Source organism: Artemia sp. Qi Xiang Cuo, chromosome 15 (genome assembly GCF_049724085.1).
Source record: "Artemia sp. Qi Xiang Cuo chromosome 15, ASM4972408v1, whole genome shotgun sequence".
In the NCBI taxonomy this organism is placed as follows: Eukaryota; Metazoa; Arthropoda; class Branchiopoda; order Anostraca; family Artemiidae; genus Artemia; species Artemia sp. Qi Xiang Cuo.
Window position 1 is genome coordinate 56974158 of NC_142808.1, and position 27275 is coordinate 57001432.

At 32.9% G+C, this 27275-nt stretch overlaps 1 protein-coding gene across 3 annotated transcripts in view; it reads left to right on the forward strand.

Moving 5' to 3' along the window:
* LOC148943895 (zinc finger protein 704-like) overlaps positions 1–27275 on the forward strand; it is a 120816-nt gene that overhangs the window by 8784 nt on the left and 84757 nt on the right. For all 3 annotated transcript variants that reach the window (XR_016142990.1, XM_089101638.1, XM_089101637.1), the window contains exon 3: positions 23391–23521. Coding sequence is in view for 2 of the 3 variants with exons in the window: in XM_089101638.1 (XP_088957764.1) it covers positions 23391–23521 (131 nt within the window). In the remaining variant the exon portion in view is untranslated. The remainder of the gene's footprint in view (positions 1–23390; positions 23522–27275) is intronic.

Below are 27275 nucleotides of genomic sequence, written 5' to 3' on the forward strand. Positions count from 1 at the left end.
AGGGGGTTACGGGGGAGGATTCTTCCATGGAGGATGCTTCCTTGGGGGAAGGGACATTTCTATGAAGGGGGCGCCGGATTTCCCAGCATTATTTAAAAAACGATCAGAATTTAAATAAAAAAACTAGTTTCAACTGAAAGTAAGGAGCAACATTAAAATTTAAAACAAACAGAAATAATTACGTATATGAGGGGGTTCGTCCCCTAGTCAATACCTCGCCCTTTTCGCTAAAGTTTTTTTTTAGTACTTTCAAAAGAGCTATCTATTCTAATTACCCGGCCTTTGTTTTAAGCGTAAAGAGCGAGGTATAGAGGAGGTGACAGCCCCTTTCATATACGGAATAATTTCTGTTAGTTTTAAGTTTTAATGTCGCTCCTTACTTTCAGTTAAAAAAATTTGTTTTTTTATTTAATTTCACAAAGAAGCCACTTCTCTTCTTTTCATTATGGCATCTGATTATCACCTCAATACCACATATTCCAGGTGTTTGTGATCAAGCCTTTTTAATTTCAGTCACCAGACGATTTATGAAAGTATTACCGGAACTGGGAGGCAAAACAGATTTTCCTTGTTTTCCCAAGGAAACAAGTCATGGCCTATCTACATCGTTTTTAACACCGGAAAATACACACGCTACACACCGAATTATACATCAGTGTGCGTGTCCGAGATTTTTTCATTTTAAGGTGCACCCAAACTACGCCACATGCGTAATAACGCATTCACACTACGCCGTAAACCCATTCACACTAGCATAACTTAACACTTTATGTTATGGAATCTTACGGAGGAAAATTTATCCGTAACGTAGCCGGTACCAACCAGAAAAGCTCTAGGCCTATATATAATTTTAAATTAACGCAGTATTTCGAATTAACACAGTATCAAGAAATTGGAAGCCATGGATGAACAGTTAGTAAACTTTGAAAATAAATTAATAAGCTTTTACTGAAAAACCTTTCGCCCTTTATAGAGCTTGAATTTGTATTTCACATTTTTATTTTTTGAATAGTTTGCTTATGATGATTGTGAAGATTTTTGATGATGATGGTTTTATGGTTTTCTATGCTAGCCTAGTATGACTAGGCTTGTTAAGTATGAAATGTTATGCTTAAAGTAACGGGATTTAACCAATTTATATAGAAAATAACCTACGTAGCATGAAAGGCGCTTAAAGATTGGGATTATGAATACAGTATTTTCACGTAAAACCCCCCAAAATCTAGTTTTACAGGAAGCTCTAGTTCTGGAAAACTAATAGTATGCCAATTTTCAGAAAATTGCATTGTAATATATATATATATATATATATATATATATATATATATATATATATATATATATATATATATATATATATATATGTATATGTATATATATATATATATATGTATATATATATATATATATATATATATATATATATATATATATATATATATATATATATATATATATATATATATATATATATATATATATATATATATATATATATATATATATATATATATATATATATATATATAATATATATCAGAGTGTAACCCTCCGCGGTTTTTCATGTTGGTTTTATTGTTTTACCCGGTATTTACTTTTAGCGCGTGTGTGTGATATGTGTATCAGCGATGACGCGTTTGATGTGTGTTCAAAATTATGGTGATATTGTTAGATTGTTACGGGAAATTAGATTTTTGGAAAGACAGGAAACCAATTGGTTGACTTATTTTGTGGAAATTGCTAAAGCTGGGATTTAAGGTGCTGAACTGACATGCATCAAAATGCGTAAAAACACTGAGGTTTTCGAAATAACTGTTTTGTTTTCTCTGGCGTTTATTTTTTCTATAAAGGCGAATCGCTACCTTAAAGTATCACCCTATTTCGTCTACTATAAACTTTTTTAGTTTGTGTGGCCAAAACATATAGAATTAAATCGGTGGGGGCGGATCTAGGGGTGGTTCAGGCTCCCCCCCCCCAAGATTTTTCTGGCGCCCTCATTCCGTTTTTTACACTTAAAACAAAAATAAACTCGTCGATTATGGGCGCCCCTGTCACATTACCTCCACCCAAGAGTTTTACATGGTATCCTTTCGTCATAAGGCCCCCTTCCATGGTGGCAGTAAAATCACAAAATTCACCAAAAATAATTTCTTTTTTTGCTCCATTTTTTACCTTATCTTCCCTATCTCCCATTTTACTCACTAATTCCCTCGATTTGCTCTTTTTAACCTCTTAAATAGAAGTAAATTGAGATCTTTCTACATTAAACATTTTGGTACTTGTGCATTATATCCTACACACGAAAGAAGTAAAGTTTGGTTAATGCTAATGAAATAAAAGAAAATAGGACGAAAATATAATAGTTTAGAAACAAATTTGGGCTATATATGTGCACATTAGGGGGGGGGGGTGGTGGTAAAGCATAGCATATATTAAATATGTAACCTAACCTAGGTACCTTCCCCCCCCAAAAAAAAAACCAAAACAATAGTTTAAACATTGTAAACGGAATGACAAACCACGCTTTGTAATCCATTCATCCATTACAAATACCCGTTTGACGTGTCAAACAGTTCGTGCGTGGTAACGAACTGTAAGTGAGGAGCGACCCGGCTCAATGGTAACCGAAACTCTAGAAAACGGGATTTTGATATCAATAGACGCATCAAAAGCATCAGATTTTAATGCTAATTTCAAATATATAGGTTTCATTAAGTTTAGTTCTATCCATCAAAAGTTACGCTGATTGGCTGATTTTCGAAAAAAGGGGAAAGAACCCCTAAAAGTTATAGAACCTTAATGAAAATCACACTATCATATTCAGCGTATCAGAGAACCCTACTGTAGAGGTTTGAAGCTCCTATCTACAAAAATGTGGAATTTTGCATTTTTTGCCAGAACAAAGATCGCGGATGCGTGTTTATTTATTTATTTGTTTTTTGTTTTTTTTTTTTTCCCAGGGGTGATCGTATCGACCCAGTGGTTCTAGAATATCTTGGGAGGGCTCATTCGAGCGGAAATAAAAAATTCTAGTGGCCTTTTTAAGTGACCAAAAAAATGGAGGGTAACTAGGCCCCCTCCCAAGCTAATTTTTTTCCCAAAGTCACGCGATCAAAATTTTGAGATAGCCATTTTGTTTAGTATGGTCGAAAATATTATAACTATGTCTTTTAGGATGACTTAATCCCCCGAAGTCCTCGGGGGGAGGGCTGAAAGTTATGAACTTTACCCAATGCTAACATAAAGTATTGGTTATTGGGAAGTATCAGACGTTTTCAGGGGGATTTTTTCTGGTAGTGGGGGTGGGCGGGTCGGGGGTTTTATGGTAGGATCTTTCCATGAAGGAAGTTTTCATGGGGGAAGGGACATTGCTATGAAGGGGACACCGGATTTCCCAGCATTATTTTAAAAAAAGATAAGAAATTAAATATAAAAAAACAATTTTTTCAACTGATAGTAAGGAGCAGCATCAAAACTTAAAACGAACAGAAAATATTACGTATATGATTGGGTTCACTCCCTAGTCAATACCTCGCTCTTTAAGCCAAAGATTTTTTAGTACTTTCATAAGAGCTATTTATTCTAATTAACGGCCTTTGTGATTAAGCGGTCATTTTTAAAGAATTGGAACAAAATTTGAACTTTAGCTTAAAGAGCAAGATATTGACTAGGGGGCGAGCCCCCTAATATACGTATTAAAATATATTAATATAGAAGTTCGTTACGTAAGTTAATTCGTAAGTTACGTATATTTCTTACTAATAAAAACGTTCGTAAATGAAATTAAACAAGTTTCGAGAAAGCCATTTAACCAAATAAAAGTAAAATTAATATGCAAATTTTGTGTTAATTATTCATGTACGGTGAGCCAAAATCAAAACCTGCATTAATTCAAAAACGTTCAAAAGTTAAATAAAAAAGACAAGTTTTTTTTAACGGAAAGTAAGGAACGACGTTAAAAATTAAAAAGAACAGAAATTATTCCGTATATGACATGGGCTGTCCCCGCCTCAACGCCGCGCTCTTTACGCTAAAGTTTGACTTTCTCACAGCTCTATTTATTTTAATTAAAAACTTTAGCGTAAAGAGCGAGGCGTTGAGGAGGGGACAGCCCCTTTCATACACGGAATAATTTCTGTTCGTTTTAAGTTTTAACGTCGTTCCCTACTTTCAGTTAAAAAACTTGTTTTTTTTATTTAATTTCCTGAAGCATTTCCCTATAGCGGTGTGTAGTATATAATGCAATAGTACATTTTTGTTCCTTAAGTGCTTAATAGCCGAATTTTTACGGCAACGAAAAATCATTTTAATTTTGGCACCATTTTGGGATGTTCGATTATCTAAGGTCGGATGTGACCTTCTGATAACCTGGAAATAAGGTCTCGTATCTCAGCCCAATTTAAATTGGGCCAAGGCTTCTTAGCTAAATTTAGGTTTACAGAAACAAACATTTAAACAATTACAATTGTAAATTTAGGAAACTTCACTTACACTGGATAAATTTACTACCATTGCTTCTTCTTCTTGTTTATTTCCTCACTTGACACGTTTTTTAAAATTTTCGGTTACTATGGGCTAGGGTTCGTTGTTTAGTAGGTAGCCCCTAAGGGGGGGGGCATGACATGGAGACGCTAGTTAGTTTCAAGAAGTTTCAAAGCTTTCGGAAGTTATATTTTGCAATTAACTTTTACTGCTAAGGTATGTTACAGTTTTCTCATCTTTAATTAAAACTTTTTGTCACTAGACAATTTTTTTTATAAGGCTATAGCATATAGGCTTTACTAGGCTATAGCAGTCATCTTCTTCCTACTTGATTGCTGGAGCAGGGGCGGATCTAGGATTTTTTTAGGAGGGGGGGAGGCAAAATAGTTTGACCTGATAAACGCGTTAGGAGCAAGTTTATTTAACGCAAACTTGCGTTAATTAAGTAAATTACACTACTTTAGACTACATCAGGGGGGAGCGCGCGCCCCCCTCGCCCCTCTCCTGGATCCGCCACTGTGCTGGAGACTCTGAAGCATAATCCCCATGTATTTCTAGACCGTGCGGCTGCTGAAATTGAACTCCGAGTTCCGTGTTATTAAGTAGCAAAGTATAATCACCTATGGAACAAGTACTGACAAAACCTATCCTCTCTACACAAAAAAAATGATCCTTTGTATACCTATGCGAACCTGGCTACCAAAGTATAATCACCTACGGAACAAGTACATCACTCGTCGCCTGAATCACGCTCTAGCATAATTATTGGCCGGAGCAAAGTACTTTGGCTCGGAGCGGTTAAGTAGTACAACATTTTGCGTCTAGAGGCGCTGAGGTACGCGGGGTCACTTTTGGAGAGATTTGTCAGTACTTTTTCCGTAGGTGATTATACTTTGTTAAGTAGAGATCAATCCCACTGTGCTCACGGGGTTTCGTTATTTTCTGTCATGATTGTAGCATGCGCTACATAGTAAAGAACGGGAGTTCTTTACTATTTAGTTCTTTACTATGGGAGTCCTAAAATAATACACAAAAACATATATACTTCATATACTTTCTTTAGGGCAATGCTTGGTGGTATATATATATACTTTTGCCAAGAAGTCATGTTTATAGTTGTTGTTGACCTTTTCATTTTGTCTTTATGTTTAACGCTATTTTGTTTTTTCGTGAGATGAAACCAGTTAGCTTTTTTAAGCATGAAGCAGAAACATTCGCAATAATAAAATTTCGATTACCATAGTTATTGAAAACTTAAAAACAAAGCTTTTTGAAAAAGAAAACTGTTTAGTGAAAAAATTGTCATTTATAGCTGATTCAGGAATGGTAACTATGATTTCGATTAATGTTAAAAATTTATTGTTAAAATATTATTAATGGTAATTTCAACAATTAGATTGAAAATCCTCGAAAATGCTGTTGGATCGAAACGTGTTGGTTGGAATCGACATTGTCGAAAACCTCATGCAGGGTTTTGCTACACCTCCCCACCTTGAACCTGAAGGAAAATCACACCTCCCCACCCTGAAGGAAAGTCGCCTTTTTTTTCATGGGTAGTACTGATGTGTCCTTTTTTCTTTTTCTTCATCTATTTGAGGATTTACTGAAATTTGTATTGTGCAAGCGCCCATAATAAGAAAAAATTAATTACGAGGAAAAAAAATCGAACTGTTGTAATCTTCTTGTGACGCTGAAAATGGCAAGTTGTAAAGTTGTAATGGGCACTATGGACCATGCTCTAGCACAGGGATGTTCAATCTTTGATTATAGTGGGCCGCACTTGAAATAAATCAATGGGCCGCAGAACCTATTAAATTTCAAAAATAAAGAAACACATTGGAAGAAACAAAAATGTAGTACCAAATAGTAAATTTTTGGAATTCAACTTGGACCAAGTAGGTTCAAGGTGGAATTAAATAAATTCAGAGTTATACTGAGAGTGTGTGTAGTACGGTGTACGAAGGGTGTTTAGGGGTGGCATAAACATCATAACATTTATGAGATGCAGTAAAATATTTTTAGATTTTAGTATTTTTCAATTTTCAGCAATTCTGCTACAAAATACTACTTGGAGTTAAAATGAATAGTGCCAGAGTGCGGCCCGCGGGCCGGAGGTTGGACATCCCTGCACTATAACACGTAGCACAACAAAACTGAAGACTTTTAGCAAAGAATCAGTAAATAAACTAGTGTTGACTAAAGGACACCCTAGACGGTCAATCATTTTGATCAAAAGGGTCCGTCAATCATTTGGTTAAAGCAGGAATTACTGTCTAGGAACCTGTTTGACGCTTGAGTCAAGCGTTGATGGTGATTGAAAGAAAGTTTGAATAACCCAATCGGTTCCTAGACGGTCAACCATGTTCTAAAAATTGCTTGACGGAAGCTTTTGATCAAAATGATTGACCGTCTAGGGTGTGTTAGACGGTCAAAAAATGGCGTGTCTCTCACGTAATATTTTTCTATTTATTTTTTACCCAGTCGCTTCATATACAACGGGTTGTCGTAAAGCTTGAAAGGGGAGATTCAATCGAAAATTTTTGGGGCCCTTTTAGGGCCAAAGGTGTTTGGAGTGCACCCAATTAACCTGAATTAATATAAGATACTCAGTTTTAATTATTTTTATGGATGTCTATTATGCTGCTCCAATGCGCGGTATATCAAGTTCTCTGAGTGGGCGCTTCCAAAGAAACCGCTTATTTTAAAAACTCCTCCCATGCGATATACCCTGTCATAGCACAGGAGATTGATGCTCCACTTGGCACTACAGGACCCAGGGATTGATCTCCGCCGCGACAAGTTGGACGACAGGCTTACTACTTGTCCCTGTTAAAAAAAAAGCAAATGAAACGTCAATTTGACGCGCCGAGCTGGCAATGGCTATAGAGCTTCTTTATCCTTTTTTTTTATCTCACGTGAGAAAATTCCAGGACAGGTACCTATCTGTTAGCCAGTACACACTCGAAAATTTGGATCTAAAGGTTCGGGGTTGAAATAACTGGACTCTTGGGAGATAGATAGGATATACTACTACTCCTACTAACAACTCATCGCAGCACCAAGCCGCCTGAGGCAAACACAGCTACGCACGCTCCTCCTCCACCCCAATCTATTCAAAGCCTCCCTTTTTACACCCGCCCACGAAGTTCCCATTTCCTTTAAATCTTTCTTTATGACGTCCTCCCACCTCAGACGGGGGCGACCTGCTTTCCGTTTAGCCCTAGATGGTTGGCCGAAAAGAACAATCTTCGGCAATCTGTCATCCTTCATCCGCACAACATGTCCTAACCACCTCAACCTTTCTTTCATTATAGACCTAGAGAGCGGTATTGAACCACATTTTTTGTATAGCCTATTGTTTGAAATAAGGTCTGTCAGCCGGGTACCCAGAACAATCCTTAAGCAATTTCTCTGGTAAACATCTAGCAAATCTTCATCCGCTTTTCGGAGCGTCCATGCTTCAGAGCCATATTTGACCACTGTCATCGCTGTAGCTTCTAATATTCTAATCTTGGTTTGCAGACTTATCTTCCTATTCTTCCAGACTTTTTTTAACTTTGAAAAAACACCCTGAGCCTTGGCTATTCTATTTTTAACATCTTCACTGCTCCCACCATCTTTACTAATAATACTACCAAGGTAAGTGAAGCTGCCCACCTGATCAATCTTTTCATTACCCAACGTCACCTTTTCATCTTCACTTATTCCTAGCCTGAGTGACTTAGTCTTCCTAACATTAATTTTCAAACCAATTCTAGCGCCCTGAACTCACAAAACCTCGAAGAGTTCATTCATTTCGCTCACACTTTCATATAGGATGCTTAGATCATCAGAATAGTCTAAGTCCATGAGAGTTTTTTTGCTCCATTTTATTCCATGGTCTCCTATTGTCTTTCCTGTGCTTCTTAAGACAAAATCCATCAAAATAATCCATATAAAGGGGGATAGAACACAACCATGCTTAACTCCTGATTTAATACAGAACTAGCTGCTAACCTCATTTCCTACCTTAACCGCAGCAGTGTTATTCTCGTACATAGCACTAATCACTTTAATGTATTTGTCTGGTATACCATACAAGGATAAAACCTTTACTAAAGCTCCTCTATCAACTGAATCGAATGCTTGCTCATAATCTATAAAACTGAGGACCAAAGGTGTTTTAAAACTTAGGCCCTTCTCAATTATTAACCTAAGAGTGATAATTTGGTCAACACATCCTCTACCTTTTCTAAAACCGCACTGCTCTTCTCTTAAAACTTTGTCTACGGCATCTCTCAGTCTGAAAAGTATCATATTACTAAGCAATTTTCTATTTACAGAGACCAGACTAATGCCTCGATAATTACCACACTCACTTTTATCACTATATATATATATACATATATATATATATATATATATATATATATATATATATATATATATATATATATATATATATATATATATAATTTGGGCTGTATATTTGCACATTAGGAGGGGGGAGTAGGTTAAGTATAGCGGGGCTGCATGCAAAATGTAACCTAATCTAACCAAAATACTAACCAAATATTTATTAAAATATAGCTACAAAATAGTCTTCCGCTGAGCCGAAGCTAATTGTCTCCGAATACAAACACCAATAAACCGATTATTGTCTGGTTTTATAGATCCAAATTCTCGAGTGTGTGCCGGCTAATAGATAAGTACCCCAGGACACTTACGCAAAAAGATTTGAAATCTGTACATACAGTGGAGGTCTGTTACCCTTATCCCTATATAACTGTTGGCTATTATGATTAATTAGAGATGGGAAGTTCCACCATGCCCTTTCAGCTGTGAACGGCCTCTATAATAACCCCAGAAACGGTAGGTAATTTGGCAGTGATTGCGTGCAAAATAAGGTGGGCTGATACCCAAACACCTACCTGATTTTATAACTCTGAATGTGCGAAGAAGAGAAGATTAGTTTTAAATAACATATAATTACGAGTCTAATTTCAGATTGAAATTTAAGGAAACAATGGCGCCCGGCCTACTGCGCTGGGATTAGACTTAGACAGTTGACGACAAAACTAACTACCATGAACAAGAAACATGAAATATCATAATAACCTTTTGGCTTATTACCGAAATTTAGCTAGCGTTCGTTTAAGCCGGTCAGAATTTTTAGCCAATCAGAAAATTCTACGAAAAATCTGATGGGTACAAATTAGCGCTAGCCAAATCTCGATATTAAGAAGGTACTTGATGCGGCATTGGACTTTATAATCCCTAACGGCGGTGCTGATCTCTGTTTCTTGGCCCTTCAGCCAGGAAGTGCAAGGGGGCTGAGGGTAGTGGCGGTTCTTGCCTCTCTTGCGCCCCGGACAAAATCTTGATTGCCCCCCCCCCCCCCCCTGTATCCCATAAATTTTCAGGCCAAAACTTAAAAAAAATTATTTATTATGACAGTTATCGTTACTGTTCTATTAGCTGGGGAACCCGCGAGATATTGTATAGCGAACGTGAAAAAGAAACTAGTCAAGTAGGTTTTTCAACGGAGAATTCCTATGCCGAGCATTGCAAGCAGTGGTTTCTCATTCTGTTTACAATATTTAAACTTTAGTTTTTTTGGGTTTAGGGGGGGGGGAAGGTACCTAGGTGAGGTTACGTATTTAATATAGGCTATGCTTTACCCCCACCCCTGTGATGTGCAAATATATAACCGAAATTTGTTTCTAAACTTATATATTTATCCTATTTTGTTTTATTTCATTAGCATTAACCGAACTTAACTTCTCGCGGGTTTCCCAGCTAATAGAACAGTACCACATTATCTTCAATAATTTATTTTGAATTTATTATTTAAATTATTTAGAGATTATTAACTATTTTGATTATTATTTGACTATTTTCATTAATTTTTATTTTATTTATTAATTAATAGTTGATTATTTATTTTCATGGTACTGTTCTAATATATGTACAACACGCTAGATGTGAAGTTTGGTTAATGCTAATGAAATAAATCAAAATAGGATGAAAATATAATAGTTTAGAAACAAATTTGGGCTACATATTTGCAAATTAGGGGGGTGGGGTAAAGAATAGCATATATTAAATACGTAACCTAACCTAACCGAGGTACCTTTTTTGCCCCTAAACCCCAAAAAACAAAAGTTTGAGAATGAGAAACCACTGTTTGCAATCCTCAGCATAGGAATTGTCCGTTGAAAGAAACCTGTTTGACTAGTTTCTTTAGCATGTTCAATGTACAATATCGCGCGTGTTGTACAGATATTAGAACAGTATCATTTTCATTTATTAGCTGCACCCTCTACTTTATTTTAATAAAAATAAAATTTCAAAAATTACAAAATGATAATAACCGTTAAATTATCTATTTGAAATTTTGTGCCCCTAAAAATTATTCGCCCGGGGTACACTCTTCCTGTTTACCTTCCTCGGATTTCTCCAGGTACACATTTAGAGCTGTATTGACTCTGGCTGAGTTTACAGTCACGCCACTGATCCGCGTTCCATGCCAAATAACCAGCTCCACCAGGGCTCAAACCCCTGTTCTCACGGACAAAGGATTTCAAATCTAACGCGCTAAATATCGGTATTGCTTAAGTGTGATTATTAAAATTATACTCTAAAATTGCTAAAAATATACAAATGCTTGGCAGCTATGAATGCTAGAAATTGGATTTAAACCAGTTTCTCTGTAATGAGAAACCCGGAGCAATTCCTTTTGATAAATTAATTTGTTTTTTAAACAAAATCCTCTGATGTCAGTAAAGAGCTGAATTGACACTTCATACGAACACAAAATTGTTGCTTCGCAGTTTCCATTACATGTATTTGTTAAACTAGCTCAAATAACACGACTCGTGATTCCCTAGGTTTATAGAATTCTGAAAATCTAGCGCTTTACTAAAAACAGAAAACTCACGGAAAATAGAGGATGTTCTTGTAGGAGCAGATAAGTCCTTAAGTAATCTGTAGAAAATAAAAGATTAATTTTTATGGTTTTCAGTTATCAGTAAAGCGGTGGTTACTCAGAATTCTACAAATGTAGTTTTGAAGATTTATGCTGTATAAACTGCGAAGCTAATTTGATACTGCTACATTAAATGTAATCTTTTATATACTGCTAAAGAAGTCAAGTTTGGTTAATGCTAATTAAATAAAATAAAATAGGATGAATATATAATAGTTTAGAAACAAATTTGCGATATATATTTGCACATTAGGAGGGGGAGGGGTAAAGCATACCATATATTAAATACGTAACCTAACCTAGGTACCTCCCCCCCCTTAACCCCAAAAACAACAGTTTAAATATCGTAAATGCAATGAAAACTACTCTTTGCTTTCCAATTCTTAATAGCGGTGTCTTGAAATAACCAGTCTGGCGGGTATCTATCCCGGTATCTGTAGCATCTCCAGTTTGACATCCCATATACACTGTATAAAAGAGTATGTATAATGCACTAGTACCGCTATTTTTTTCCTTTTCAACTTAAATTTGCTCTTCATTTCCATCAGAAAAAAAAATGTTTTTTAGAATTGATTTAAGCTAAAAACCTTGTTTGTTTTGATCTCGGATGGCTCATACACGAGCACATGTTGTATAATCACGGTTTGAGGCAACGAAGGAAATCAAGTCAAGAAATTCACGAATTTGTCAGCTGTCCAATTCTCTTCACATGCGATTAAACCACGCTCCTTTAAAACCTTGACCGAGGGACTGCCAACTATCAGAGATCGATTACACCAGGTGGCGAGCACTGCAAATGACGAAAATGCGCCACGCATACTGTGAAAGTCGCCGGAGTGTGGCATGGTGATACAAGTGCTGTTCCTAGTAAAAAAAAAAGTTTCTTCAACTGAAAATAAGGAACAACATTAAAACGGACAGAAATTATTACGTATATAAAGGGGGTTGTCCCCTCCTCAACACTTCGCTCTTTACGCTAAAGTTTTTTTTAGTATTTAAAAAAAAAAACGTTTTATTGTTCCAATCAAACGACCATTGTGTTTCAGGACTCGTTATTAAAGAATTTATACAAAATTCTAACTTAAACGTAAAGAGCGAGGGGTTGAGGAGTAGACAACCCCCTTCATATATTTGTTTAAAGTTGTTTAAGTTTTATTTGTTTAAAGTTTTAATGTTGCTCCTTGCTTTCAGTTGAAAAAACTTGTTTTTTATATTTAATTTCTGATCGTTTTTTAAATAATGCCAGGAAATCTGGCCTCACCTCCACGGAGAAACCCCCTCCCCACGGAAACATCGTCTAGACAAATCGATCCCGATGAAGATTTACCCCGGACATAAACTCTTAACTACTCTGCGCGTAAAATTGAGACGGAAAAGAGAAAGCAAGACATAAAAAAATGTTGTATAATAATTCTGGCAAATTCCCCCCGTGTATAAATTTCCCTGACAAGTTCACCCCCTGCATACTTCCCTCCTCATTTGGGAAAGCTCCCAGCATAAAATGTCCCCCTTCCCCACCCGAAAATGCATGCATACATCCCGATAACAAATACTATGCGCAAACAATGGGCAAATTTATAACTTAAGGACCTTTCTCCTGGAGCTGTGGGGAGGGGGTCATGTTATACCCGAAGGCATAGTTATTGGGTCTTTCAACTATGATGAACAAAATGGCTATCTCAAAATTTGTACCATATTTTAAAAATACTACAAAAAACTCTTTAGGTTCTGCATAGTTAAATTTAATGTAGTTAGTTAAAAATAGTTAAGATTTAAGTTAAATTTAGATGGATGTGTGAATAGTTGGCTGAAGGCAACTACGCAAGGGGATGGGGCTTGTGTATTTTGTCCCAGTCTTTCCTTTAGTTTCTTATAAACTTCATATACGTTAATATGCCGACTTTGTTATTTTTTTAATCTGGAAACCCTTAATACAAATCCCTGTATTGTGCCTTATTGAACAGTCCGTTTTAAAAATGTAAACTTGAGAATTCCAGATATAAGAACTGCAATGAATTGTTATATTTAAAAATACTCAAATACTTTCAAAAATTTACAGTTAACTTTATCATAATTTGCAGATTGATTAGTTTCTGGCATGCTTGTAGTGGGGGTCAGTTCATATTCCCCTCCATACCTCAAAAGTTAGCTCATCTATAATTTTTTAACACTTTCGTAAGATGTGCCGATTTCGAGTATTTTCTTTTCTAATGAGGAGACTCCACTATACAAATTCCTGCATACATGTCCTGCACTGCCGATTTCTGGTGTGTTCTTTCTGGTCGAATTCGTGCCGAGTTTTTAATTTCTGGCCGAATTCGTGCCGATTTCTGGTGTTTTCTGCAAACATGCCTGATATAAACAATACAAAAACCATCTGCTCTAGTCTAGGGAAAATGTAGATTTAAGGATTCTTGTTAAAAAAAATTGCATATATATATATATATATATATATATATATATATATATATATATATATATATATATATATATATATATATATATATATATATTTATTACTTTTAAAGCAATGCATATGAATGGGACGTTGTTCATATGAAAATTGTTTCTTTCCAAAATTATTAGTGTAAACGAATTTTCCTGAAGTCAACCAATCTAGTTCATTTTTTAAAGCCAAAAAGTGTTAGTGTGTCAATTTCCAGAAAAAATTATCGAATCTTTTTCAATACAATTATCGCCCATTTAAAGATAGAAGGTAATAATACTAACATTAATTAAATATAAATTAAAATGTACGTATTATTAGTTATTCAATATCAATTATGTTAGTGGATTTTAGCATTATATTGTTATTCGCATAAAATTGTACGTATAAATCATATAATATTCGTATTAAACATATATTAATATATTGGTTACAAAATTTCGTTTCTTAGATTCGAAAATCTGTTAATGCCCCAAATTCAGGGTATAAATGGAGTGTTTCTTTTCAGTTTTCAGTCAGATTTGTGGACCACTTGATTTTGTTTTATGAATGCCTAACCTTTAGAACTACATTTTACCTCAATTTTAATGATAAAAATATGTTACACCTTTATGAGAACCTTCACTTTTATCTGCAAATCAAATGTTTGAATTAGAAAAAACTTTCAATAGAATTCATTTTAGATCTATCTGTGACAACGATTTAGTCTATAATTTTGAGCTTTAGTTAAATTTTTTTCATTATTTTACTCTTTTATATAATTTTTTTTTTAACATGGAGTTTACTCATAAACAAAACGATCGATTTATTATTCCTCTCTCTTTCTCGTTATTGAATCTATTTTTGTTAACATGCAAAAAAAAGAAGAGGGAAGCGCTGGACATTGAACCTGCAATAATTTTGACACGTGAGGGAAATTGAATTTTCCAGAAAATATATAATATTATAAAAGAGGTTACCTCACTCTATTCGTGTACTTATTATACTCGTGTAATAGGATGAATTTGACCAGAAACCGCTAGCAAGAACGACATTTAAGGGGGGAGAAGTACTAGGACTCTTCCCCCTGTTTGTACAGCAATAATTATATATTCATATATATATATATATATATATATATATATATATATATATATATATATATATATATATATATATATATATATATATATATATATATATATATATATATATATATATATTAACATTATAGGTTATTGTGGAAAAGTTATAGATTTTGAGAAGGCGGGGGGAGGGGGGCTCTTCTCTCCCAAATGGTAATAATCATTATTGAAAATTATTTAAAGGTACTTGCGTGTTATCCCGACCACACTTAAGTTCTTGATCTGAGTAAAACCGGTTTCTCTGTCTGCAATTGGAGATAATTAGCTTAGCCTGAGTGAGATAAACTACTATTCAAGTGTATTTTAATTAAATATTTAACATAGGGCCTATAGAGTTGGTTAGGTTAGGCATTTAGTTTCTTATGCATTATATCCTACATAGCGCTATAGATTGTACAAGGAAATTCTACAGGAAACCAGTCAAACGGGTATTTGTAATGGATAAAAGGATCGCAAAGCGTGATTTCCTATTGCGTTTACAATATTTAAACTTTAGTCTTTTGGGGTTTAGGGTAAAAAAGGTACATAGGTTAGGTTAGGTTACGCATTTAATATATGTATGCTTTACCCCCCACCCCTAATTTGCAAATATATAGCCTAAATTTGTTTCTAAACTATTACAATTTCATCCTATTTTATTTTACTTAATTAGCATTAACCAAACCCGACTTCTTTCGTGTGTAGGATATAATGCACATTTAATTTAATGCGTTCTGGGCGGCATGCTTTCCATAATTCTTTGTTGTAGTTTCCATAATTTTGTTACTAAAGTATTATATTTTTATCAGATTTTGGTATATTTCATTATGATTAACCTTCACTTCTTGAGTGTGGTATTTAACACGTATTTAACGTATAACGGTATTTAACACGTATAACGATAACACTTATTAACGAATACGAACGTATAACGATAACGTATAACGGTATTTAACACGTATAACGATAACATGTACTAACGTATACGAACGTATAACGATAATGTATAACGGTATTTAACACGTATAACGATAACATTTATTAACGAATACGAACGTATAACGATAACGTATAACGTATAACGGTATTTAACACGTATAACGATAACATGTACTAACGTATACGAACGTATAACGATAATGTATAACGGTATTTAACACGTATAAAGATAACACGTATTAACGTATACGAACGTATAACGGTATTTAACACGTATAACGATAACATTTATTAACGAATACGAACGTATAACGATAACGTATAACGTATAACGGTATTTAACACGTATAACGATAACATGTACTAACGTATACGAACGTATAACGATAATGTATAACGGTATTTAACACGTATAAAGATAACACGTATTAACGTATACGAACGTATAACGGTATTTAACACGTATAACGATAACACGTATTTAAATTGTGTGTACGTTTATGTGTTTTCTCAAGTTAGTCTTGTTACGTGAAAGCCATTTGTAAATTGGCCCAAACGCAAAATAAGGAATTGACATTAATCAAATAACCGCTAGCCTGCAGTTATTTACCTGAGAACGAAAAACCATGGTGAAAACGAATAGGTTAGTAGGACGCTTTTCCGCAAATGTCAAGGCCGAATTCAAAAGCTATTTACAGAATTTGGCAATCGTGCCAACCGCGGAAGTAAACTTTAATTCACCAAAAATATTAAAAGGATTGAGGTTGGAATACTTGGGTCAAGCTCCGTGAAGTCAACGCTCTATTGCAAATTTGCGCAGTTATCCGACAACCCTGTGTCAATAACTTTTTGACAACAAGATTTTTTTGAATAAAATTTTTATTGTTTCTTTTTTTTTTTTTCACTTACAGAGTTGTGAAATAATCTTACTTTTTAAATTTTAATGACTTGAAAAATATCTATATATAATATATAAAGAAGACATGATCAATATATAATTTATATATAGACATTATCTATAATTTAAATTTTAATGACTAGAAAAATATCTATATATAATATATAAAGAAGACATGATCTATATATAATTTATATATGGACATTATCTATAATTTCAATTTTAATAACTAGAAAAATATCTGTATATAATATATAAAGAAGACATGATCTATATATAATTTATATATAGACATTATCTATAATTTAAATTTTAATGACTAGAAAAATATCTATATATAATATATAAAGAAGACATGATCTATATATAATTTATATATGGACATTATCTATAATTTCAATTTTAATAACTAGAAAAATATCTGTATATAATGTATAAAGAAGACATGATCTATATATAATTTATATATAGACATTATCTATAATTTAAATTTTAATGACTAGAAAAATATCTATACATAATATATAAAGAAGACATGATCTATATATAATTTATATATGGACATTATCTATAATTTAAATTTTAATGACTAGAAAAATATCTATGTATAATATAAAAAGAAGACATGATCTATATATAATTTATACATGGACATTATCTATAATTTTAATAACTAGAAAAATATCTGTATATAATATATAAAGAAGACATGATCTATATATAATTTATATATAGACATTATCTATAATTTAAATTTTAATGACTAGAAAAATATCTATATATAATATATAAAGAAGACATGATCTATATATAATTTATATATGGACATTATCTATAATTTAAATTTTAATAACTAGAAAAATATCTGTATATAATATATAAAGAAGACATGATCTATACATAATTTATATATGGACATTATCTATAATTTAAATTTTAATAACTAGAAAAATATCTGTATATAATATATAAAGAAGACATGATCTATATATAATTTATATATGGACATTATCTATAATTTAAATTTTAATAACTAGAAAAATATCTGTATATAATATATAAAGAAGACATGATCTATATATAATTTATATATAGACATTATCTATAATTTAAATTTTAATGACTAGAAAAATATCTATATATAATATATAAAGAAGACATGATCTATATATAATTTATATATGGACATTATCTATATTTTAAATTTTAATAACTAGAAAAATATCTGTATATAATATATAAAGAAGACATGATCTATATATAATTTATATATAAACATTATCTATAATTTAAATTTTAATGACTAGAAAAATATCTAGCTCCGTGAAGTCAACGTCAAGCTCCGTGAAAAATGTCAAGCTCCGTGAAGTCAACGCTCTATTGCAAATTTGCGCAGTTATCCGACAACCCTGTGCCAATAACTTTTTGACAACAAGATTTTTTTGAATAAAATTTTTATTGTTTCTTTTTTTTTTTTTTCACTTACAGAGTTGTGAAATAATCTTACTTTTTAAATTTTAATGACTTGAAAAATATCTATATATAATATATAAAGAAGACATGATCAATATATAATTTATATATAGACATTATCTATAATTTAAATTTTAATGACTAGAAAAATATCTATATATAATATATAAAGAAGACATGATCTATATATAATTTATATATGGACATTATCTATAATTTCAATTTTAATAACTAGAAAAATATCTGTATATAATATATAAAGAAGACATGATCTATATATAATTTATATATAGACATTATCTATAATTTAAATTTTAATGACTAGAAAAATATCTATATATAATATATAAAGAAGACATGATCTATATATAATTTATATATGGACATTATCTATAATTTCAATTTTAATAACTAGAAAAATATCTGTATATAATATATAAAGAAGACATGATCTATATATAATTTATATATAGACATTATCTATAATTTAAATTTTAATGACTAGAAAAATATCTATATATAATATATAAAGAAGACATGATCTATATATAATTTATATATGGACATTATCTATAATTTAAATTTTAATTACTAGAAAAATATCTATGTATAATATATAAAGAAGACATGATCTATATATAATTTATATATGGACATTATCTATAATTTTAATAACTAGAAAAATATCTGTATATAATATATAAAGAAGACATGATCTATATATAATTTATATATAGACATTATCTATAATTTAAATTTTAATGACTAGAAAAATATCTATATATAATATATAAAGAAGACATGATCTATATATAATTTATATATGGACATTATCTATAATTTAAATTTTAATAACTAGAAAAATATCTGTATATAATATATAAAGAAGACATGATCTATACATAATTTATATATGGACATTATCTATAATTTAAATTTTAATAACTAGAAAAATATCTGTATATAATATATAAAGAAGACATGATCTATATATAATTTATATATGGACATTATCTATAATTTAAATTTTAATAACTAGAAAAATATCTGTATATAATATATAAAGAAGACATGATCTATATATAATTTATATATAGACATTATCTATAATTTAAATTTTAATGACTAGAAAAATATCTATATATAATATATAAAGAAGACATGATCTATATATAATTTATATATGGACATTATCTATATTTTAAATTTTAATAACTAGAAAAATATCTGTATATAATATATAAAGAAGACATGATCTATATATAATTTATATATAAACATTATCTATAATTTAAATTTTAATGACTAGAAAAATATCTATATATAATATATAAAGAAGACATGATCTATATATAATTTATATATGGACATTATCTATAATTTAAATTTTAATAACTAGAAAAATATCTGTATATAATTTATAAAGAAGACATGATCTATATATAATTTATATATAGACATTATCTATAATTTAAATTTTAATGCTAGAAAAATATCTATATATTATATATAAAGAAGACATGATCTATGTATAGACATTATGTATATATAAAGAAGACATGAGAGAAAATTTAGAAATTTAATGGATGATTTCTAAAGTGCTTTGACAGTTGTTGGGTGGTGTCAAAGGACCAGGCAGGTGTGCAGGAATTAGTACCGGTAAAAGGGACAAATTGCCAGAAAGGGGAATGGGGGATGGGATTATATGGACATTGTTGGAAATTATGGAAATATCGTTTCTGTTTTTTTGCTTCCAGATAAAATAATATCTTTTTTAAGTTTTAATTACTTTGAAAATGTTTTATGTATAAAGAAAATATGTAAGAGAAATGAAAATATGCTACCTGTTTTTACCTACGTATAACGAAGACATATGAGAGAAATCATTCAACGGAATGGGTGATTTCTACAGTGCTATGACGGGTTGTTAGGTACTGTCGAAGGACCAGGTAGGTAGGTTTTGCGGGGGTGCTACCATTTCGGCGAACCGTCACAAGCACGAAACGTCATAATATCGAACCGTCAGAACCTCTAACCGTCATAACATCCAAAAAAATTTATAAGTTTATATAATAGTAACAAGTATATAATAGTTTAGAAACAAATTTCGACTATATATTTGCACATCAGAGGGATGGGGGTAAAGCATAGCACATATTAAATATGTAACATAGCCTAGGTACCTTTTCCCCCTAAACCCCAAAAAACTAAAGTTTTAAAAGTTTTGATGTTAAGACGTTTCGAGGTTCTGACGGATTTTTTGTCGATGTTATGACGGATTTTGTACTGCTCCGGACGTTCGTGCTCCTGATGGTTCGATGTTATGACGCCTTCCCGGTTTTGCATACATAATTAAGAAAATATTACTTTTTAAGTTTGAATGGCTGCAACAATATAGCATCTGAAAGGTGAAGATTTCAAAACAGCAAATAAATGAACCATAAACAACAGCAAATAAAAAAAAGCGAATGACAAAAACAGACGTATGAAGCTAAGAGAGGAAAGGAAATAATAAATGATAAATAAAACCAAAAAAGGGTGAGAAAACGAGGATTTTGTCAGCCAGTGGTAAAATTTAAAGACGAAAAACCAGCAAATATTTCGACAAGGACTTCTGCCAAGTTGTCCTCAGTGCTAAAAAAAAAAAAAAAAAAAAAAAAAAAAAAAAAAAAAAAAGAATCTAACCTTTTAGAGTTCACTAGACAAGATCCGAACAAAAACGGTTTTGTTCAAAAACAAACACAAACAGCGTGTTTGTTCGGATCTTGTCTAGTGAACTCTAAAACAAGAGCGGATCCAGGATTTTGTTCAGGGGGGGGGGGGTACTAATTTTCGACTCGGTTTTCGACTAATTTTACTAAGTTTTTACTAATTTTTGACTCGGTCAAAAATTTTGGGGGCGGGGGGTTCAACCCTGGTAACCCCCCCCCCCCCTGGATACGGTCTTGCTCTAAAAGGTTAGATTTTTTTTTTCTTTTTTTTTAGCACTGAGGACAACTTGACAACTTGGCGAAGGTCCTTATTTGCAAATATTGAAATATTTGCTGGTTTTTCGTCTTCACATTTTACCACTGGCTGACAAAATCCTCGTTTTATCACCCTTTTTTGGTTTTATTTATCATTTATTATTTCCTTTCCTCTCTTAGCTTCATACGTCATGTATAGCCAGTGTGGTCTTAGAAAGTATTTACGACAAAAACAGCAAATAAATGAACCATATGAATAGTGTGGGAAATGTTTGAAACATGAATATTTATAAAACTTCTTTAAAAGAAGATTTTATCTCCAGATGCGCTGAAAGGTAAAATTAATTCTTGCTGATTCCCGAAGAGTTGAAAAATTTTTAAGAAAAAAAAATAATAAAGAAGTTAGGCATTGCTCCAGGGGAAGGGGTTACGCTAGAAGAGTGCCATATTGTTCTTGCGACATTAAAAAAATTAGGAATCTTTGCCAAATATTTACTATTTTGGTACTGTTCTGTTAGCTGGGCAACACACGAGAAGTGAAGTTTGGTTAATGCTAATGAAATAAAAAAAAATACAATGAAAGTATAATAGTTTAGAAACAAATTCTGGCTATATATTTGCAAATTAGGGAGGTAGGGGTAAAGCATAGCATATATTAAATACATAACCTAACCTAGGTACCTTTTCCCCCCTAAACCCCAAACAACTACAGTTTAAATATAGTACCCGGAGTGAGAGACTCCTTGTTTAATCAGCGTCAGATAGGGATTACCGGGTAATGCCTATTTGATGTTTGCTTTTCTCGAGTGGCTGTTTCGCGTGTTGCCCAGCTAATAGAACAGTAACGTTTTTTGAAAAAAAAAATCACCCTCCTTTTCTTTTCTTTTTTCAAACTGGGCCAGGGTGATCTCATGACGTATTTAGGAGGAGGGAGCTTCGAGATTTTTATGGTATTCCTATGTTTTGTATTTTGTCGTTCTTAGCCAGTTCCTAGGTTTTACAGTTTTTTTTCTATTTTTGTTACTTTTTTTGCATTATACATTTGTTTTGGATATATATCTCCCCCCCCCCTCCGAAAAATATCTTGAATGCGGTCTGATTGCGCAACCCCTTGATTGCACTATATGTAAAAATAAGTAACGTGTTACTTGTCACGTACGCTGATTAACGACCTTTAGAAATAATAAAAGTGTTAAACAGTCTTCTCTTGATCTTTTTCTTCTTTTTTTCTCTTTTTTTTGGATGAATACAAGCAGTAAATTAACAGATGGCCAGATGTGAAAATTTTCATTAAAAAGTAAATGGCTCAAATGAACAAGCCACGAGTTAGACAATTCTGACATTGGTATTACTTGACGCAACAAATGGGAACTTGTCAAGATTGCATTTTGATTTATGCAGAATGATAAACATAAATCAATTTGGAGATTGTTGCATCTTTCCAAAGGTCTGCTTAGAAACATCACTGATTTAATCTGTATTTTTAATTTCTCGGTCTTGTTAGATATCACCAGGCAAGTCACAGGCACTAACACAGAGGGTATGCCCCTCTTACACGGGGAAAACATTAGAAAATGTGGACATTTTTAACCGCTTATGATTTCGGACGCTATGTGCCTACTTGCTTTATCGTTATATAAGGCAGTAGCATTTTAACATTAAGTATGGTTGAAAACAGGAGAATCTTCTATTTGACTTTGAGGTCGTGAAATATATTCCCCCCAATAAACAGTTCCAGTTCCGGCCTCTTTTGGGCCCGGGGCAAAATCTTGACTAGGCCCTCCCCTTGTCCCCCGAAAATTTTCAGGCCAAATCTTAACAAAATTTTCATTCATTAACAATTTTTTTTAATTATTATGTTAATTTAATTATTTGTATTTTTGAATTTGTTTTTATTTATTAATTGATAATCTATTTTATTTTATTAATTCATAATTTAGTGTTTTTTTCTTTTTTTAATTACGCCCCCTACTATATTTCAGCTAAAAAAAAATTTCAAAACTTACAAAATGACTTGGATTATTTATTTGAAATTTTGCGCCACTAAAATTTCTGCGCCCGGGGCAAGTGATAAAAGAATTTATGCACTGATACTTACATTTTGTCAATTTTTCAGTAATCGTAAACGTCGCCCGGTGAATGACTCCGAAATGGAAACAGAAAATGGCTCCTCTGCTCAAGTTATGGATGAGTGCACGGCAGCACTGGTACTCATGAAACTGTCTGGAAGCCCCCGCTCACCTAAATGTAAGAATTGACGGTTCTAATATTTTTCAAAATGCTTGGGGGCGCTCGACCCCCAACGTCGTCTAAAGTAGTTTAATTTACTTAATTAAAGCAAGTTTGCGTTAATTAAACTTGCTGCTCACGCAAGTTTATCGGATCAACCTATTTTGCCCCCCCCCCCTAAAAAAAGTCCAGGATCCGCCCCTGCCCAGGCATTTATTTCAGGGGGTACTTTTTTAGCCTCTGCTTCCGTAACTGATACGATTAATCAATCAATCAATTTATTCGATCAATAAACTCAACAAAATACACTTCAATATAAACTCCCCCGTAAGGCCCTATGGCCAGGAAAAAAACAGGGGAGAAACAAAATTGAAACAAATGCATTAAAAAAAGAAACATTTCAACATCAGAGACTTAACACCTTTAAGAGACTCAACACAAGAGAAAACAAATAAAAATAAACAAGGAAAAAAAAAATCTTAAGATACAATGATCCACATAAAAAAAAAGAAGAAAAAAATCCAAAAATCAAAAACTAAGCAGGGGATTACCAAGCAATCAATCAAACAGTCAATTTATTCCGCGTGGACTACCCTATGATCAATCAATCAATCAATTTATTCAACCAATAAATTTACGACAAAAAAACTTCAATATAGAATCCCGTAAGGTTCTAAAATACAACTTTTTGAACTTTTCCGTTAAAAGACTGCTACTACTTTTTAACTTTTAATTATGTTAACTTGCTGCCGTTAATGTTCTGGTTCTGGAAATAGTTTATTTATTTCATTTTATTTCAAATTTATTTTGATTTATTTATTTATTTTATTTATTTTAAAGTTTAATTTTTTAAAGATAGTTTATTTATAATAAATAATTAGTAAATAAGATATTATAATAAATAAAATAAGGAAATAGTTTGTTTCTTTCATAAAACAGAATAGTGCACAGAAAAGCCGGGTGACCATCCCACGGCTTTCCGCAGTTTTTCCAAAAGCAAAAAGGCGATTTAGACTGTAACGGGCTTGAGACCAAAAAGGTTTAAAAATTCTTATGTTTTAGCAACCACTAATGTTCTAGTTCTGGAAATAGTTTATCTAATTAATAAAGTAGATGTCTTTACCTTAGATCTTAGATCCGCCTGTGCCTCTAGAGATACCAAGGGCATCAGGAAGAATCCGCCAATCTTCTCGCAGGTTTGCTGCTGCCAGCAGAGTCACCATATGGGGCGCATTTGTGCCATTTTTGCCCTTTTTTGAGGCCATTGCGCATTGAATTTTTCGAATCAGTGGATTTTTTGAGGGGGGAAATCATTCATTTGGCGCATTTTCAGTAGAAAAATGAAGCTTTCGGCACATTTTCACTTTTAGGCAGCGCAACTTTAGACCAAGGAACTGGCAACACTGGCTGCCAGTATATCCTACCACTGAGGCTAGATTGAGGTTTTCAGGTTTCGCAGATCTGTCTAGTACGTTCGGTGCATAGTTCTAGGTCTTCCTCTGTGGTGTGAACCTGACGGTTGCCAGTGGAGCGCTTCATTCAGTAGCCGGGGATTGTCCTTACGTAGTACGTGGCCAAGGTATCTCCATCGGTGAACTCTTGGGACATTTGTCACAAGAGGCTGACCCGTCTTGTCGCGGATGGATTTTTTGGTTATCTTGTGCTGCTAGTATGTGTTGAGAATTCTTTTGAGATATTAAATTAATAAAAAAGACATTAGCATAAAAAACCTAAATGTGTCTAATTGAAAAGATTTAAAAAAAAGATCATTACAGAATGAATATAATATTTTGACTTAAACTCGATCTTTGATTGGGTAATACCCGACTAAACTCTTCGGCCGATCCTTGATTCCGTGGCTTCAATTTGGAGGGGGAATCTGGGGGCTTTTGCCCATCCCCAGATTTTTCTGCTCCCTCCTAGATCGTCCTAGATTTGAAAACAATAATTTCTTTGGGATATTTTCATTAGAAAATGTCTTTTTCGAATCTTTATCGAACATTTTTTATAAACAGCAAATTTGCACCCCTTCCCTCCTAGATACTGGCAAATTTAATTCCCCTGCCCTATAAATTCTTAGGAATTGACGTCAATGTCGAGATCTTTTGACCTAGGAAATCTCCTCTGTCCAACCGTAAGAGTTCCCCCATTTACAAATGATGTATAATATTTTCAAAACCACACCACTAATAGGGCCTATTCCCTGCATCTACTCCATTTTCACTTGCTTGTCGCTTACGGTTCCCAAACTAAAAATTTCCAGTAATCAACAAATACTATGCTCCAGAATCATTAAGGCAATCTTAGTTCGTAACCTCTAAGGTGTCTGTTTTGAAATTCCTTAGATCATTCAACTTTGGCTTATAGATTTTAACAGTTATTCGTTTCAAAGTTATTTGACGGATTGCTTACTTTTGACAATTGTTTCCACCATGTGGCACGCCTCACGCTTAAAAGAAGCATGCCACAGTGGCATACATCGGTTGTGACACACATCGCAACAGTGGCACACTTCTTCAGTGGCATACATAGCAACATGAGTGGCATTGCCACTCATCTCCGAGGGAGCTCGACATAGTGGAGGTGTGGTTACGCGTGTTTCGGAGGTTTGCATTCATGGTGCTTCATTACCCCTTCAGGGTAATTAACAAAGGTATTTTGACTCAGTTTCATTTGAAATATTTTTCAAGAATTGATTCAGATCCAAGGATTTTCTTAAAGGGAGAAGTCAAAGCCCCCTCAAAAACCATATATTAAAGATATTGTTCCGTGCATGGTATGTGTAATAAATTTGCTAAATTGGTATTTGATAAATTTGCGAATACTAGTAGAGTGAGGACCCTTGTCCTCACTCTAATCACAGTATATGAACCTAAGACCAATGGGAGGGGTCATGACACCGTTATCCGCATGACATCTGATCATAGTTATTGTCTTTTTATGAATAAAGACATCAAAATTTTGATAAACTCCCGCTAAGGGGGAGTTTAGGACTACCGCAATTCCTTATTTTTACCATTTTTTCAAGAAATTGTTCCGTATTTCGTGCGTATTTTATGAACTTGAGAATAAATAGGAGAGGGTTCATAACACCCTTGGCCTCACCCTAGCAGCATTATTAATCAAATTTGTAATTGTTCTGGTATTTTTTTTTTATTTTCTTTCGAATAACTAAATATTTAAGATACTTAAAACAGGATACTGTCAGGATGATAAAATAAAAGTTCAAAATAGGGATAAAATCCTTTTTAATAGACAGCGTATAGAAATTCACAAAAATACCAGATATTTCGGTCACATATACCAGTGACAGAATAATACTACTTTAAAGAGTAATAATACTTTGGGTAGTTTTCTAAATTCCGGGGAGGGTCTAACTTCATTGGGGTAACAAAGTGGGGTCTATAAGATCCCATGTACTTGCGGAAGCTCATATGTGGGACGTACTAACCAGAATTTGGAAATGAGATTATTACAACATAAAGATTCTATTTCTTCGGCTTTAAAGCAAGATTCTAAGTCTGAAGATTTTACTTCAGCCCTTTCAGAACATATTTTCAATTTTCCAGGCCATTTTATTTTGTTCAAGATTCTCTCTTTGATTTCTAGGGATCGGGGTTTAAAGCAAAATTTTCGTGAAACTCTTGAAATAAAGAAAATCTTATTCAAGAATATTGCTTTGAATCGGGATACAGGTGAAGTTAGGCTGAACTCTATCTATGATAATTTATTAAAATCTGACAGAGTAAAGTTCGATTCACCCAATGTAGTT